The sequence below is a fragment of the Motacilla alba genome, unplaced genomic scaffold, assembly GCF_015832195.1.
Source record: "Motacilla alba alba isolate MOTALB_02 unplaced genomic scaffold, Motacilla_alba_V1.0_pri HiC_scaffold_28, whole genome shotgun sequence".
In the NCBI taxonomy this organism is placed as follows: Eukaryota; Metazoa; Chordata; class Aves; order Passeriformes; family Motacillidae; genus Motacilla; species Motacilla alba.
Window position 1 is genome coordinate 4,324,885 of NW_024037374.1, and position 17,955 is coordinate 4,342,839.

At 49.4% G+C, this 17,955-nt stretch overlaps 1 protein-coding gene across 1 annotated transcript; it reads right to left on the reverse strand.

The window, feature by feature from the left end:
* Nucleotides 1-213: 213 nt before the first annotated feature.
* Nucleotides 214-1,194, reverse strand: LOC119696284 (olfactory receptor 14J1-like). Its single transcript, XM_038126008.1, has one exon. It carries the CDS (start codon nt 1,192-1,194, stop codon nt 214-216), a length of 981 nt encoding a protein of 326 aa, XP_037981936.1.
* Between the last annotated feature and the right edge of the window lie 16,761 nt (nt 1,195-17,955).

Below are 17,955 nucleotides of genomic sequence, written 5' to 3' on the forward strand. Positions count from 1 at the left end.
AAAGAGCATCTCTGCAGAAAACTTTACTGGGATATCCTTTAATGGCTTTAAAGCCACCAAGAGCGCCGCCCCTCATTGACACAGTCTGTGGCCACAGGGAAGGTGGAGAGAAACAAAATGAGCAATGGCACAAACAATGACATTGCTTTTTGGACAACATGAAAAGAGTAAAACAAACAAAGAGGAGCTCCAAAATGAAAACGAAAAGAACTATCAAAGAATTTTTTTATTACAAGTAATTTGCAGAAATTGGCCAGTAGTTTTATGGTCCTGAAACCATCCAGTCATCAGTGTCCACACTGCAGCCTTGAGCTCCTGGTTCCTCAGGCTGTAGATGAGGGGGTTCAGGGCCGGAGGCACCACCGAGTACAGAACTGACAGGGCCAGATCCAGGGATGGGGAGGACATGGAGGGGGGCTTCAGGTACATAAAAAATGACGTGCTGACAAACAGAGAGAGCACGGCCAGGTGAGGGAGGCAGGTGGAAAAGGCTTTGTGCCGTCCCTGCTCAGAGGGGATCCTCAGCACAGCCCTGAAGATCTGCACATAGGAGAAAACTATGAACACAAAACAACTAATTATCAAACAGGCACCAACAGCAAGAAGGCCCAGTTCCCTGAGGTAGGATTTGGAGCAGGAGAGCTTGAGGATCTGTGGGATTTCACAGAAGAACTGGCCCAGGGCATTGCCATGGCACAGGGGCAGGGAAAATGTATTGGCCGTGTGCAGCAGTGAATAGAGAAAGCCACTGGCCCAGGCAGCTGCTGCCATGTGGGCACAAGCTCTGCTGCCCAGGAGGGTCCCGTAGTGCAGGGGTTTGCAGATAGACACGTAGCGGTCGTAGCACATCATGGTCAGGATGGAAACCTCTGCTGAGATGAAAAAGACAATAAAAAATAGCTGGACAGCACATCCTGTGTAGGAGATGTTCCTGGTGTCCCAGAGGGAATTGTGCATGGCTTTGGGGACAGTGGTGCAGATGGAGCCCAGGTCAGTGAGGGCCAGGTTGAGCAGGAAGAAGAACATGGGCGTGTGCAGGTGCTGGCCGCAGGCTACGGCGCTGATGATGAGGCCGTTGCCCAGGAGGGCAGCCAGGGAGATGCCCAGCAAGAGGCAGAAGTGCAGCAGCTGCAGCTGCCGCGTGCCTGCCAATGCCAGCAGGAGGAAGTGGCTGATGGAGCTGCTGTTGGACATTTGCTGGGGCTGCACATGGGGACCTGTTCATGGAGAAAGGACAGTGACAAATCAGGAGAGGCTGCTCTGAGACAAACCTGGGCCATTCCCTGTAGATTGTCCTGCTGTGACTCACCCACCCTTGTTTCTGCACTTGGAAAACCTTCAGCCAGGTCTCTGCCTGAGCTCCAGTTGTGCTGTCTGAGTGTGACAGAAGCAGCCAGTCCTGTGCGTGGGGACACCCAGGAGGGCAGCTCAGAGCTCAGGAGGGCACAGCAAGGAGATCCCCGGCTGTGCCCATGATGGGATCTCAGCGAGGGGGCTCAGCTCATTCCCCTTTCCCATGGACTGCTTTGCCCACAGCCCCACAGGTGCCAGGGAAGCTTGGACACCCCATTCCCATGGACACCCCTGCCTGGCAGGAATGCCAAGGGCAGTGCCTGACTCAGCTGCTGCAAATGCCAGAGCCTCCCTGAGAGCAGCAGATCACAGTGACAATACCAGGGCAGTGCAGAAACAAGAGAAGATGTTGTGGTGCTGTGTCTGAGAGGGCAGGGCAGAGACAGCCGGGCACTCAGGACAGTGTTCCCGTGCCCAGCTGTGCCCGGCACCTCCCACACACCAACAGTGCCCTCCTGCCCCCAGCACTGCTCTCTTCAGCCCCCTCTCCTTCCCTGAGCATCTCCCTGGGCCTGGACATTCCCTCCTGAGAGGAGCCTTGTCCCTGCCAGCGCTCACAGAGCCCATCCCAGCCTGTGTGCCCTCGCCCCGGCCCTACAGAAACCTGCCTGTGTGCAGGGCCCTGGCTGGGGCAGGCTCTGGCTGCAGGTGGGCAAGGGCAGCTCAGGAGAGCCCTGCTGGGCCCTGCAGAGGTGATGCTGCTGCTGTCCAGGGCTGAGCAGTGGCTGAGGGCCCTTTGGGAGGCTCCCAGCAGAGAGACTGACCACCCAAAGTGACAGATCTGGAGTCTCTGCAAATGTTCAAACATTCCTTTGATGATCCTGCTTTGTGTCCCTTTCCACTCAGAATGTTCTAGGATTCTGGGATTATAATTCCTGTTCTGCTTCCCTCATCCCCCTGTTACCTATAATCAAAAGAGAAATAAACCCAAGGAACAGTGTTAGAACAGTAAAGTAAAAACCAGACCATTCTTGGAAGCTTCCAGGTGTCCCAGTGAGAATGGAGCAAACCCAGGCCCTGATTTCAACAATTTTTAAGGTTGATTAATTGGGATATTGAACAGGAACATCCAATAGCAGATTCAGTTGCCCCAGTTACACACCCCTGGCTCAACTCATTGCAGCAGGTCCCAAGGCTTCTTTCCCTTCACTTTTTGTAATGACTGCTCATATTCAGGTCAAAAAAAAAAAAAAAAAGAGTTCCTATAAGTCCTCTTCCTATAAGACTGTATAGTATATCAGGACTATATAAGAGAATAGGCTATACAGTATTTCAAGAATATATTAAGACAGTCAAGTTATTGTTCTAAAATCTAAAAATAAAGTAAGGAAACATACTAGAGATTTTAAGGATAAAAGGTTTATTAGTATATAATAGTAGTTTAATAGAGTTAATTAAGAGTTTATTAAAGTTAAGCAAGAATTATAATTTTTACAAATATAATAGTAATTTAGAGAGCTATGAATATATAAAAATGTATAAAATGCAAAAATCTTTTTGTCATCACCCCAACTTTCCCATCCTGCTCCAGGAAGGAAATTGAAAACAGTCTCAGGAAAGCTCCTAATCTATACAGCAATCCCAGGCTTACCTTCTTTGGGAACTGTCCTCCAGAGCTTTGCCCAGGCTGGTCTGGAGCTGGCAGCAGTCCTGCCCCACCCAGCCCCTCTCAGCAGCAGCACCTGCCCTGCTCAGGGTGGCTCCTTCCCCCCACAGCTTCTCCCCAGTGCTGGGAGCAGCTCCCCGGGCCAGCTGAGAGCTGTCCCTGGCAGGCAGCAGAGTCCCTGCCCCAGCACAGCGCCCTGGGCTGCAGGAGCCTGCTCTGCAGGACAGCCCTGGGCACCCCTGGCTGCTCTGCACAAGAGACAATCAGAGAATGTACTCACAGGGTCTGTAGGCATTGGGATGTTGCAGCTGTAGGAGATCACTGCAGGAGCTGCAGCTTCATTGTCCTGCAGCCAGAGGTTCCTGTGCCAAGGGCTGGCAGGGATTCTGCCCCAGGCACTTCTCAGCTCCTTCCCAGCCCTGACTGATTGAAGCTCTCTGTGCCTCTGTGCTGTGCCCGGGCTGGCTGCAGGCAGTGCCCCAGCCCTGCTGGGCTGGCAGAAGAGCTGCTCAGCAAGAGAAATGTGCTTTTCAAGCTCTTCTTGGTTGCCAGGAGCTGCCTCTGTGCCTGTAGCCCAGCCCAGCTCAGCAGCACAGCCACAGCACAAGGACTTTAATGAGCCTCTGGGGCTTTGTGCTCAGGCCCTGAACATCAGGCCCTGAGAGGCAGCTGAAGAAACCTCTGCAGAACTACAAGTCACAATCACACTCCAAAGTTTCTTTCACTTTTAATGGGTCCCAGGGAGGGCCACGACTGAGAAAGTGTCCCCAGGCCCCAGGCAGAGCAGAGAACTGCAGGCAGTGATGACAGGTGGGGACAAAGAGAAGCCAAGGCTTGGTGCCCTGGGGCACAGCAGGCTCTGTGCCACCAAGGGCTGGCAGGAGACACCTTGTCCTCAGGCACTGGGGCCTCCTGGCACAGCCCCAGCCACGCTGGCCACTGTCATCCCCTTGTCCTGCTCTCAGCATCCCCCCCTAGCCCACATGCCAGTGGCCTCAAGGATCTGCTGCAAGGAGTCCCTGGGGAGCCTTGCTCAGCAATGGCCCTGGGGGCTCCTTCATGCTCCCAGGGACTGCAGGCTTTTCAAAGGACTTTGGGTTTGGCTTTTGCCTTGGAGTCTCTGAGAGGTTTGTACAATCATGGCCTCCAATTATCTGCTTTAATTAATCCCTTGAGATTCTTTGTCAGTAACAACACTCAGTGGGGCTCATTAATGCTTCAGGGTAGTTCAGTTTTTTAAGGTAGTTAGTGTTTCCCTTTTGATACAGATTCAATGAGAAAGATTGTGCAGTCACAGCCTCCAATTATCTTCTTTAATTAATCCTTTGAGAGCCTTTATCAGCAATGACACTCAGTAGGGCTCATTAATACTTCAAGGCACTTGAGTTATTTTAAGGTATTTGGTTTTTCCTTTCTGGTACAGACTCTGTGAGAGATTTGTGCAATCATGGCCGCAATTATCTGCTTTAACGAGTCCCTGGAGAGCTTTGTACTGACACTCAGTGGGGCTCATTAATGCTTTGAAATACTCAAGGTTTTTAAGGTACTTTTGAATTTCCTTTCCACACTGATTCTCTGAGAGGTTTTTTTTGTGCTATCCTGGCCTCCAGTTCATTTCTTCAAGGAGTCCATGAGGAGCCTGTGTTGGGGATGGACCTCATTTGGACCCATTAACGCTTTGAGACACTTTGGGGTTTTCTTCTGACTTTGACTCCTGGCAAGGTTGGTGCAATCTCCTCTCAGGCCCTGGTGTTCCAGGGCTCAGCTCCAAATGCACCACAGGGCTCATTAGGATCAAGCGAGTCCTGAGAAACCATGGCTCTGCCTTGATTTCCCTCTGGTCTAGTCCAGTTCAGGAGGAAGGTTTTCCTTTTACAGTTATGGAGAAATATTTCAATGAGCTTCTAAGAAACATGTAATCCTATTTTAGAGTGCATTTTATCACTGTTCTCTTTTGAGAAGAGCTGATTGCAGCATTCTGTGATTGATATTGATGTAGGGCTGCTCGTAAGGAGGGCTGGCCAGGTCAGAGATGTTGTACCTTGGAGCTGACATGATGTAAACAGCCTTGCCCTACATTCCCCAACCCCAAGTGAGAAAAAAAATTTCACTTTCAAAAATTTAAATGTTTTTTTAAGACCTTATCAAAATACAACAGAAGACTGAATAAAGAAAAGAACACAGTGCTGGGAGGAAAGGATTCAGTCACCAGGTGCTCATCTACAAAATGGCTGTTCTGTCTTGTATACCTCTATCCCCTCCCAAAGTCTTGTCAATCAACTCCTTCTTCGCTGTCCAGTGGTGGAGATCACTTTCTTACAGCTTGATTGGAGGTCAGGTGCTGCCATAGTAACAAGCCCACCCTCCCAAATGTCCTGACTACTGAGGCCATCCTGTGATAACAAGGCAAGGGGGTAGGGAAAGATAACTATACATCGACAATATTCTCTTAACATATACTTAATATTCACCCCTTAATTGTGAGAGTCAACCGTAGGACTACTCATCTATAACAAACCCCCCTTTACTTTTTCTATGAGTCATTTTGCTCAAGCAATTAAGTAAAAAAAATTCTCTCTCTGGTGAATGAGTCGTACCAGCATCTATTGATGTGGGCAAGGACAGTGAGAACAGAAGAAAAAAATCTCAGGTTTTCCTTAGACACAGTCATTTGGAATGGACAAAAGGGCATCACAGAGGTCTGATATGGATTTGACTGCCATCTGCCGTTCCCCTATGGTTGTTGCCCATAGTCAGTGTATCTTAGGGGTGAGTACAGAGGCTGACTCGGTCTTGCCCTCTAGTCCCTGTTGCATTAAAAGACAATTGAGGAATGACAGAGGTCTGCTATGGCCTTTTGTCCTTACCTTACCATGCCTACTGGGTTGCTACCTGCAGCAGGGCTATGGAGTCTTCTTGGTAGTGAACAAAGGGGCCAACCCGGTCTTGCCCTCCTTCCTTTGTCTTGTTTTTCCTAAAGAAGCTGTCCCATTACCTTTTACAGTCTCTTGTGTACTTCCCCTCAACAGATGCTGGTAATTCTCACCCATTAAGACAGGAAGACAGTTCTCCAGCTGGTTGGTGGAAGCTTGACTCTACTTTTTGGGCGTCTTGGTGTTTTTCTGGTTGTCTTTCAGTCTCTGCTTGAGAGTCAATCTTGTTTCACCCAGCCTGGATGTTACAGTCCACTCTTTGGGTTCTTCTAGTGGGCCTTTGACTCTGTTGCCATGAGTCCATCCTCGCTCTGCAGTTTGCATGGCTGATTCCATGGTGAGCAGTACCTGGAAAGGACCTTCCCACTAAGGAGTTAGAGGCTGATCTCTCCATGACTTAATCATCACCCAATCCCCAGGATAATATTATGGATTCTGAAATCCAGGGTGGTAGTTTGAGGAATTGCCCCTTTATGCCTTAGCCCTTCTAAGGCTTGTGCTAGAGACAGAACATATTTCTTGGCATTGGTTTCCCCTTCCTCACAGGGGGCAACCTTCTGGGGTGAGGTCAGGAAGGGTAACCCAAACATCATTTCATAGGCTGAGATGCCCAGATCTGACTGGGGTTTGGTTCTAATTCTTAATAAGGCCAAAGGGAGACATTTGATCCATGACATTTGGGTTTCAGTCATTAGCATAACTAGAGCTCTTTTCAGAGTTTGATTCATTCTCTCAACCCAACCAGAACTCTGTGGATGCCATGGAGTGTGTAACTCCCATTTCATTCCCTGGGCCTGAACAACTTTTGGCAATATCTTCGATGTGAAATGAGTTCCCTGGTCTGAATCAATCCTGTTTATCATCCCATACTAGGGAATGATTGATTCTAGAAGTGTTTTACTCACAACATTGGCATTGGCTTTCACAGTGGGTACCACCTCTACCCAATGAGTCAAGTGATCTACTACCACTGGCAAAAACTTCAGCTGTTGTACCTGGGGAAGCTCCGCAAAGTCTACTTGGATGTTTTGAAAGGGCCTTAAGGCCCGTTCTCACCCTCCTCTGGGTGTTTTCCTCATGATTTTCTTATTCACTTGTTGACATATCACACACCGTTCAGTTACTTGCTCAGCTATTCTGAAAATTCCTATGCAGCCCCAGTCCCTTAGAAATTGATCACTTAGCACTTGAGTACCCCAGTGTGTTGTTCCAGGTATGCCTTCTAGCATTTTCTTGGCCAGGGTTTTATTCAACATTTGCCTCCCATCTGCTAATCTCCACTTCCCTTTGTTATCTTTCTTGGCTCCTATTTTAAGGAGTTCTTCCTCTTCTGTCCCACTGAATACAGGGACTTTTTTGCATTTCTCTCATGGGTGTTAATACTATCATTAATTTTTCTATCTCTGATTCAGCTGCATTTTTAGCTTCTAAATCTGCTAAATTGTTCCCTTGCTCCTCCTGAGTCACCCCTTTTTGATGTCCTTTAACATTGTCTTGGTTTAAAAAGACAGGTGTCTGCTAAGGAAGGCAGGAGCCTCCCCTGAAATGGAGAATGTGAAATGCCCCACCCCCTCGAACTGCTATAAATTTCAAATTAAGGGGCTCTCAGGCTCTCAGTCAAAAATATGGGAGCAGGAAATAACAGTTCTTTAATAGGGAAGAAAATGAAAGGATAAAATAAACAATGCAGTAAACTAAAACAGCACTGACAGAGTCAGAACACAACCTGACACCCTGTTGGTCAGGGTGTTGGTAGCAGTCCAATTGGAATTGAGGCTGCAGTCCTCCTGGAGTGTCAGGTGTGGTTCTGTTGGAGCAGGGATCCTGCAGAAAAAGGGTGTAGTCTTCCTCTGAAGATCCAGTGGAAGAGGCAGCTGTTCTTCTGGGAAATCCAGTGGAGAAAAGCCGTGCTGGTGTTCCAGAACCTCCAGATTGTACCTGGGTAGGAATGCTTGGCTCCTCCCTCTGGGCAGAGCATCTCACAGTGGGATGCTATAGTTCTTATCAGTCATGCAGTGACATTCAATAGCCTGTTATCAGCAGATGTCCCACCAGAGGGAGGATGGTTGTGGAAGAGATAAGGAAAACTGCTCACTTAACAGAAGACAACTGGCATACAGATGGCAAATAGAATGTAAATTGCTTGGCAATCCAGGACATTATCTACCCCTTATTCTATTTCCATCTGCCTCACAATGAAACCTTACACACAGCTCTCACTTAAGACCAGGTTTCCCTGTGGTACACAACAGCTTTCTCCATCTTTCTGCATTACCCTCCAAGTGTAAGCAGGTCCTTGAGCAAAAACAATCCCACAGGTGGGTTTGTCTTTGCCTGAGGTGGGATTAATCCAAACAGTCTTTCCCAAAATACCTTTCATATGTACCACAGGGACTTTATCTCCATCCACTGTGTGCAAGGGTTCAGACTGGGCAGGACCAGCTCAATTGATGGACCCTGGGGTGTTGACCATCCAGGTGGCTTTGGCTAAGTTCATTTCCCAATTTCTAAAAGTTCTCTCACCAATTGCCTTTAGGGTAGTCTTACACAGTCTGTTGCACCGTTCAATTTTCTTGGTAGCTGGTGCACGATAAGGGATATGATATATCCATTCAATGCCATGTTCCCTGGCCCAGGTGTTGATAAGGCTGTTCTTGAAATGGGTCCCGTTGTCCAACTCAATACTCTCAGGGGTGCCATGTCTCTACAGGATTTGCTTTTCCAGGCCCAGGATGGTGTTCTGGGCAGTAGCGTGAGGCACAGGGTAGGTTTCCAACCATCCCGTGATGGCTTCCACCATGGTCAGCACATAGCGCTTGCCTTGGCGTGTCTGGGGCAGTGTGATGCAGTCAATCTGCCAGGCCTCCCCACACTTGTACTTGGACCACCGCCCACCATACCATAGGGGCTTCACTCGCTTGGCCTGCTTGATGGCAGCACATGTCTCACAGTCATGGATAACCTGAGAAATACTGTCCATGCTTAAATCCACCCCTCGGTCTCGTGCCCACTTATAGGTGGCATCTCTGCCCTAATGGCCTGAGGCATCATGGGCCCATTGAGCGAGGAATAACTCTCCCTTGTGTTCCCAATCTAGGTCTACCTTTGACACCCCTATCTTTGCAACTCAGTCTACCTGCTCATTGTTTTGGTGCTCCTCATTAGACCAACTCTTGGGGACATGGGCATCTACAGGATGGATTTTCAAAGATAGATTTTCTACCCGAGAGACAATGTCTTTCCATTCATCAGCAGCCCAGACAGGTTTTCCTCTATGCTGCCAGTTAGCCTCTTTCCACCTCTCCAGCCATCCCCACAGAGCATTGGCTACCATCCATTAATCAGTGTAGAGGTAGAGCTTTGGCCACTTCTCTCTTTCAGCAATGTCTAGGGCCAGCTGAATGGCCTTGAGTTCAGCAAGTTGACTTGATCCACCTTCTCCTTCGGTAGCTTGAGCAACCTGTCATGTGAGGTTCCATATGGCTGCTTTCCACTTCTGTTTCATTCCTATGATGTGACAGGAACCGTCAGTGAAACAAGCATAGCGTGTTTCCTCTGCTGGTACTTGGTTATGTGGTGGAGCTTCTTCAGCCCTTGTTGCTTGTTCCTGCTCCTCTTTGTCAGTGAGACTACAGTTTTCACCTTCCAACCAGTTTGTAATTATCTCCAAAATCCCAGGGCAATTCAGGTTTCCAGTACAGGCGCGCTGTGTGATAAAAGCAATCCACTTGCTCCCTGTAGCGTCAGTGGCGTGGTGGGTAGAGGGAACCTTTCTTTTGAACATCCACCCCAGCACTGCTAGTCATGGTGCCAGGAGGAGTTGTGCTTCCATGTTAATCACCTCTGAGGCGGCTTGAACTCCTTCATAGGTGGCCAAGATTTCCTTCTCTGTGGGAGTGTAGTTGACTTCAGACCCTCTGTAGCTTCAGCTCCAAAATCCCAGTGGCCAGCCTCGAGTCTCCCCAGGCACCTTCTGGCAAAGGCTCCAGGACAAACCATGGCTCCCAGCTGCAGAGTAGAGCACATTCTTCACCTCTGGTCCTCCTGACTGGGCCAAGGGATACTGCATGAGCAATCTCCTGCTTAATTTGGGCAAAGGCTTGTTGCTGCTCAGGGCCCCAGTGGAAAGTGTTCTTCTTGCAGGTGACCAGGTAAGGAGGGCTCACAATCTGGCTGTACTCAGGAATATGCATTCTCCAAAAGCCTATGGCACTTAGGAAAGCTTGTGTCTCCTTCTAATTGGTTGGTGGAGACATAGCTCTGATCTTGTTGATGACCTCAGTTGGAATCTGATGCCATCCACCCTGCCACTTTACTCCTAGGAACTGAATCTCACGAGCAGGTCCCTTTACTTTGCTCTTTTTGATGGTGAAACCAGCTCCCAGGAGGATTTGGAGGATTTCCTCTCCTTTCTCAAACACTTCTGCAGCTGTGTTCCCCCACACAATGATGTCATTGATATACTGCAGGTGTTCTGGAGCCTCACCCTTTTCTAGTGCAGTCTGAATCAGTCCATGGCAGATGGTGGGGTGTGCTTCCACCCCTGGGGCAGTCGGTTCCAGGTGTACTGCACTCCCCTCCATGTGAAAGCAAACTGAGGCCTGCATTCTGCTGCTAGAGAAATGGAGAAAAATGCATTGGCCATATCGATGGTGACGTACCACTTTGCTGCCTTGGACTCCAGCTCATACTGGAGCTCTAATATGTCTGGCAGAGCAGCGTTCAGTGGTGGAGTCACTTCATTCAATGCACGGTAGTCCACCGTCAATCTCAATTCTCTTTCAGATTTATGCACAGGCCAAATGGGGCTCTTGAAGGGTGAGTGGGTTTTGCTGACCACCCCTTGGCTCTCCAGCTCTCGGATCATCTTATGGATGGCAATCACAGCATCTCCAGTGGTTCTATACTGTCGACAATGCACTGTGGAAGTAGCAGTTGGTACCTGTTGCTCTTCTCCCTTCAGGAGACCTACAGTAGATGGATTCTCAGTCAATCCACGCAAGGTGTTCAATTGCTGGACGCCCTCTGTCACTACAGCCGCTATCCCAAATGCCCACCTGAGTCCTTTTTGGTCTTTGAAATACCTACTTCGGAGATAATCTATGCCCAAAATACATGGGGCCTCTGGGCCAGTCACAATAGGGTGTTTCTTCCACTCATTTCCAGTCAGGCTCACATCAGCTTCCACCAAAGTGAAATCCTGTGATTCCCCCTGTCACACCAGCAATAGAAACAGATTCTGTCCCCACATGTCTTGATTAGATTAATGTGCACTGTGCACCAGTGTCAACCAAAGCTTTATTCTCTTCTGGTTCTGATGTGCCAGGCCCATGAATCCACACAGTCCAGAAAACGCGGTTTTCCCTAGCCTCTACCTGGCCAGAGGCAGGGCCCCTCTAAGCCTGGCTATCCTTCTTTCCCTGGGCATATGTCTTGGAGGTTCCTTCAAGGGGATCAGACATGTCATCATCATTATCATACCTGGTAGTTTTGCTACGGGCAACTGGAGCTGCTTCCCTTTTGGTGGAACTTCCTCTCTGAGCCCTGTCTTCCTTCCATTCACACACCCGTTGGGCCAGAGCAGTAGCAGATTTTCCATCCCATCTCCTCATGTTTTCTCCACAATCACGCAGGAAGAACCACAGCTCAGCTCGTGGGGTGTACCTTCTCTCTCCATCTGGGGAACGTCTGCATTGGGTACCAGAACCTCTGATCTGTACTGCTGAGATTTGGAGAAGGTCTACCTAAATTTCTTCTTTGAGCTTTTTATGATTTTCCTCTATCTTGTCCTCTAACTTCTGCAGACGTGTCTCCACCGCTGCGATTCTGGCATGTGTTGGGCCATGTACAGCACCTGCGTATGCTCGCAGCTTCTTTGCCATATCAGGAATGGTCTCATCCCTGTCATCCCGCTGCATTATGGCTAAAGCAGAAGCATATTCATGTGGCCCAAGTCGTACAAGTTTTTGCCACATCACAGACATGCATGGTACGAAGTCTGGATTCCTAGTTGTTATGTCATCTGAGAAGATAATCTCTGCCACTGCCGTTTCTCTCAGGTGCTGGATCCCTTGTTCTATGGTCTTCCACTGGGTTTGTTGCATATAGAGATCGTCTGCACACAGGTACCTTTGTGCACCACTATCCAAGACCCGTGCCCAGAGGCTGTGAGGGTCAGCCCCCCTCATCATTCCTTGGTTGATGACAGGATCATGTGACAGGGATCCCAAATGCCTCGCCTCAGTGCCGTCCAGAATTGTAGCCTCGCCTGCAGCATCCCAAAGACGGACTAGTCAGCTAATTATGGATTCATCAGGTCGTCAGGTGTAATCCTTCCTTGGGCCACAAAGGTCCTTCAGGGAAAAGGACTCAATATTGGCTTCTGATCTTGCGCCTGTTGCTCTGACTCCTGATTTTATGTCACGACGTGTTGAAGGTACTTCTCCTGCATCACAATCATCATCATCATCATCCACTGGTCGATCGGTCTCGTCTGTGCCATTTCCACTTCTAGTGCCAGTAGCAGCAGCCATTGGTTGAGGCTTATTGTCTGGTTTAGCTGCTGGCTTAGGCTCACTGTCTGGTTTGGCTGCTGGCTTTGAGCCTGGGGTGTTGGCTGCAGCCTGAGTGACTGGGATAGCTGCTGATTTACCTCCTTGCCCCCCTGCCTCTGTCTGCTGCCCTGGAGTATCTAGCAGTGTGTGATAAGCATATGCCAGGGCCCAGCTCACTGCAATGATCTTTTTCTCCTCAGGGTCATCATGGTACTTCTCTTTCAGCTATTTCCCCACCTCAGGTGGGTTCTGAATTTGTTCATGGGGAAAGTCCCACACTATAGGGTCAGAGAATTCCTTCAGGATTTGGCCCATATCCTCCCATTTCCCACCCCACTCAAGATTTTCCACGCCTGGGTCTACTCCTGGGTCACGGATATCATCAGCCCATCTAGAAATCTCAGCCCTCATTCTAGAGAAGCTGCAGACTGTATAGAGGAAGCTTACCAGAATAAATATCAGAAAGGTGGTCTCTTTAACATTCAGGGGAAACTGAACATTCTCCAACAGGGAGGTAACAGATTCAGAGGAGAAGAAGGAAAGCAAAGGCTGAAAAGCCTCATCCCCTGCTCCTCCTCTGACAAACTGGGTGTATAACCATAGCCATGAACCATTCATCCCTGGAACAGACCCCAGTACCTTTATCAACTTCTTACAAGTCATTACCACCGCGGCCAGCCGGGTAGCTATTCTGGTCACTGCCCCTCTGCTGTAAAAACTATGTATTAGGGAAAATACCAGAGCTATTTCTGGATGAGAAAATAAACCTAGGGTCCATAAAGGTATTAAGATCTCAAATGAACCCATGGGACCAGAAATGCATGCAAGCCTTGACCCCAAGAGACATTATGAATTAAAAAACCATGGCTATTACCTGCTTTATACCAACACAGAGTAATGACAACCAAAATGCACTCAAAACAGGTTTTTTTCCACTCTCTCTTGAGCCCCATGCGTTGGACGACAAATTTTGTCCGAGTTTAGGACAAATTTGGGAGGAAACCTCCAAAAGGGGGCCCCTCCAGATTGCAAATCCACACGGCCCTTCCCCACAACCAGTTCTGGAAGGTTTACTTGGAGAGAAGTGGAAAGAACCTGTTTATTTAACAGGCACAGCAGCCCCCAGCACACAGAATGAACAATACCGGATGACAACACTCTTTCACCGCTCTGAATAAGGATGACAAATTCAGAAAGTCTCTTTTGTGGGGTGGTTGCTCTGTTGTCAGTCCCTCAGGCGCTGGGGATGGCTGCTGCAGGCCACAGGGTGCAAACTCTCGGTGTTTCCCAGGTCCCAGTCTGGAACAGGTTCAAGTAGTTTCAAAAAAGGGAAAGGAAAAAACAGTCCAGGGAAAAATTCGGACTGCTTAGGTAAACTAACTATGAGCAGAAGCAAAAAGCAAGAGCAAAGCAGGAGCAAAGCAGAAGCAAGAGCAAAGCAAAGCAAAAAGCCAAGCAAAAAGCAAAAGCCGCACTATGCACTGCTCCGTCTCTGTGTCCCGCCAGCCGTGGGGGAGCAGGCTGATAACAAAACCAAAACAAAACAAACGCTCTTCGGAGCCAGTCTTGAAGGCACAGAACAAAATATCCAGCATAAACAGAACACACAAATGGGGATACAAGCATCATAACGTCACCCTAGGACAATGGCAAAGCTGGCTTCTAACAGAATCTGGATGATCGTCTCTCCTTTCTCAAATATTCCATTGCCATGTTCCTCCACACAATGATGTCATCGACGTACTGCAGGTGTTCTGGAGCTTCACCCTTTTCCAGTACAGCCTGGATCAGTCCATGGCAGATGGTGGGGCTGTGCTTCCACCGCCGGGCAGTCGGTTCCAGGTGTACTGCACACTCCTCCACGTGAAAGCAAACTGAGGCCTGCATTCTGCTGCCAGAGGAATGGAGAAAATGCATTGGCAATGTTGATAGTGGCACACCACTTTGCTGCCTTGGACTCCAGCTCGTACTGGAGTTCCAGCATGTCTGGCACAGCAGTGCTCAGTGGTGGAGTCACTTCATTCAAGCCACGATAGTCCACCGTCAATCTCCATTCTCTGTCAGACTTGCGCACAGGCCACGTGGGGCTGTTGAAGGGTGAGTGGGTTTTGCTGACCACCCCTGGGCTCTCCAGCTCTCAGGTCATTTTATGAGTGGGAATCCCAGCATCTCAATTCGTCCCATACTGCCAGCGCTGCACCATCGAGGTGGCAATCGGCCCATTCTGTTCTTCCACCTTCAGGAGTCCTACTGTAGATGAGTTTTCTGATAGTCCAGGCAAAGTGTTCAGCTGCTTAATGATCTCTGCCTCTACAGCAGCTATGCCAAAAGCCCATCTGAGTCCCTTTGGGTCTTTGTAATAGCCATTCCAGAGGAAGTCCATGCCAGAATACACGGGGCCTCTGGGCCAGTCAAAACAGGATGTTTCTTCCACTCCTTCCCAGTCAGGCTCACCTTGGCTTCCAACAGGGTCAATTGCTGCAATCTCCCCATCACCCTGAAAATGGAACCAGGTTCCACCTCCACATGTCCGATGGTATCAGGGTAGACTGCGCACGAGTATCAACTAAGGCATCGTATTTTTGTGGTTCTCATATGCCAGGCCATCAGATCCACCACCATCCAGAAGATCCGGTTTTCCCGTGCCTCTCCCTGGCTAGAGGCAGAGCCCCTCTAACCCTGGTTATTATTTCTTTCCTGGATATACATGGTAGAGGTACCTTCAAGGGGATCTGACAGATCATACTCAGCAGCTCGGTCATGGGAGGTTGAGGCTACCTTCACTTTACTAGAATTCCCTCAGTTAGTGTTTCCCTCCTTGAGTTGATGCACCTGTGCTGCCAGGACAGAAGTGGGTTTCCCATTCCTGCTTCCTTTGTCTGCCCCATGGTCACACAGAAAGAACCATAGGTCAGCCCATGGGGTATACCCTCTCTCTAGCTGGGGAGAGTTGGGCTCTGACTCTGGGGCTTGTGACTCACACTGGTGCGATGTGGGAACTGTTCCTCCTCACCACCTCCCTCATCTCCTCTCTGAGTTCTTGGACCACAGCAGACATGAGCCTGCATCGCGCCATTGATCACACTCTCATAATTTCTAAGCTTGTTGGCAACAGAGCCCACTGTCTCTCGGTTGGTGTCGGCATCAATCGCTGCAATGAAGGTGGTGTATTGAGATGGCCCCAGATTTGCCAGATTTCACAACATTTGCCCTGTGCACTTCACCTTGTCGGGGTCATTATCACGCTGTCCATCCCTCCCAAAGAGTACCTCCAATACTGCCACTTCTCTCAGCTGTTGGATCCCTTCCTCAAGAGTCTTCCAGCACATTCTATGCTGGTGCTCCTGCATTCTCTCCCTGCGGACAAACCTCTGACACTTATTAAAAGCTGCTCCCAGAAGGAAAAGGGACCCTGGCTCCCTCACAAAAATCTGATTCATACCTGAGTCCTGGGTCAAGGGTCCCAGATTCCTTGCCTCACCACCATCCAGCTGGATGCCTGTACCCATAAGGTCCCAGACCTGAAGTAGCCAGGTTGTAAAAGCCTCATGTCCCCATCGTACGTCTTTCTGCAGATTACGGAGACTTTTGTACCTCAGGGACTTGTTGATGATTGCAAATTCTGGCTCCCCTGTGCATTGTGAGGGCCCTCTCCTATCTGGGTGCTCTGCATTTATCTTAGATCTCTTGTTTCTACAGGGGCAACTGCTGCTGGCTGTGACTGACTTTGCAGTTCAGCTGGAACCAGGACAGTTGTAACATCTGTGGGTTCCAGGTGTTACACTGGCTGCACTATTAGACTCTCCCTCTTTGAGGCAGGGGGAGGGCTTCTCACCAGCTGAGGAAGTGTATTCCTTCAGCATCTGGCCCATCTCACGCATCTCCTTCACCAGACCCCGCACCCAATCCGGGTAGTTCATATCTGGGGTGGCTGTGGGGCAGGGTCAGGCTCTGGGGCAGCAGCATCCCTAGGCTCTGGTGGCGTGTCAGGTTCTGGGGGAGGTGTCAGGGTGGTTATCCAGGTTCATCTTCCCTTCTCTCTAAATGCTAAATAGAACAGGCCTATCAGCAGCACCAGCCTCTGTATGATATCATGAGTATTTAGAGAGGATCTGAACCCTTGAAAAACTGGTGGGGCAGATCCAAAGAGATGGTTAAAGGGTTGGGAGAAAATTTCCCCTGGTGTCATTTCCTTACAGCAGGTGCCATTATTAAAGTACCCCCAAAAACATACAGCTAGTGTGTGATAGCTGTGAATCCATGTGCCTGCTTTCCAGAGGAAGTTAAAAATCTATGAATTCCTCACCTTATTCACCCATAAAACAAACCGGATAACAGGCACAGTAGCCTTGGTTACAGGACCCATGTTTAGATAAGGGTCTGCAAATGGCAGAAATACAGCCTGGATCATGTGCCACCCAAACCAGGGTAAGCTGGACCACATGGTGTCGCTTAATGAGGTTTCTATAGCAGCATACAAAAATTAGATTACTCAAGAACTGTTATTCCATTTTTGTTTCTATGCCCTCAAGCTGCATGTTGGGTGCCAAAATCTGTCTTGGTTTGGAAAGACAGGTGCCTGCTAAGAAATGCAGGAGCCTCCCCTAAAATGGAAAATGTGAAACCCCCTCCCTCCAACTTGCTATAAATTTTAAATTAAGGGGCTCTCAGGCAAAAAATATGGGAGCAGGAAATAATAGAAAGAAAATAAAAGGATAAAATAAACAATAGAGTAAACTAAAACAGCACTGATAGAGTCAGAACATAACCTGACATCCTGTTAGTCAGGGTGTTGGTACCAGTCCAGATGGAATGGTGGCTGCAGTCCTCCTAGAGTGTCAGGTGTGGTTCTGCTAGGGCAGGGATCCTGTAGAAAAGGGTGTCTTCTTCTGACGATCCAGTAAAAGAAGAGGCAGCTGCTATTCCTCTGGAAAATCCAGTGGAGAAGCTGTGTTGGTATTTCCAGAATCTCCAGATTATATCTAGGTAGCAATGCTTGGCTCCTCTTTCTGGACAGAGCATTTAACAGTGGGATGCTGAATTTCTTACAAGTCATGCAGTGACATTCAAAAGCCTCTTATCAGCACATGCCCCCCAGAGGGAGGAGTGGGTGTGGAAGAGATAAAAAATCCTGCTCAACTACCAGAGAACAACTGCCATGGAGAGGGCAAATAGAATACGTCTTGCCTTGCAATCTGGGACAGTGTCCCAGGCTGAGCAGCAGAGCCCAGCAGAGGCAGCCCAGGGCCCCGGGCAGCACAGCCCCCGAGCTCTGCAGAGCAGCAGCCCCAGCTCGGGGCGGGGAGCAGGGCAGGGGCAGCAGCAATGGCTGCTCAGGCCAGCACAGACGTGTTCCCCTGGGAAAGGCTCTGGGGGCAGCTGCCATGTGCCAGGAGCAGAGCAGGAGCCCGAGGGTGTGCAGAGGAGCCCTGGCAAGAGGCTGCCCTGTCCCTGGACCAGCAGGAGCTGCCTGAGGAGCCCCGGGGCCAACTCTGCTGCTGGGCTGGGC

Bases quoted from the DNA above. Each gene is read 5' to 3' on its own strand.
- LOC119696284 (XM_038126008.1), bottom strand. From the start codon at position 1,194: ATGTCCAACAGCAGCTCCATCAGCCACTTCCTCCTGCTGGCATTGGCA.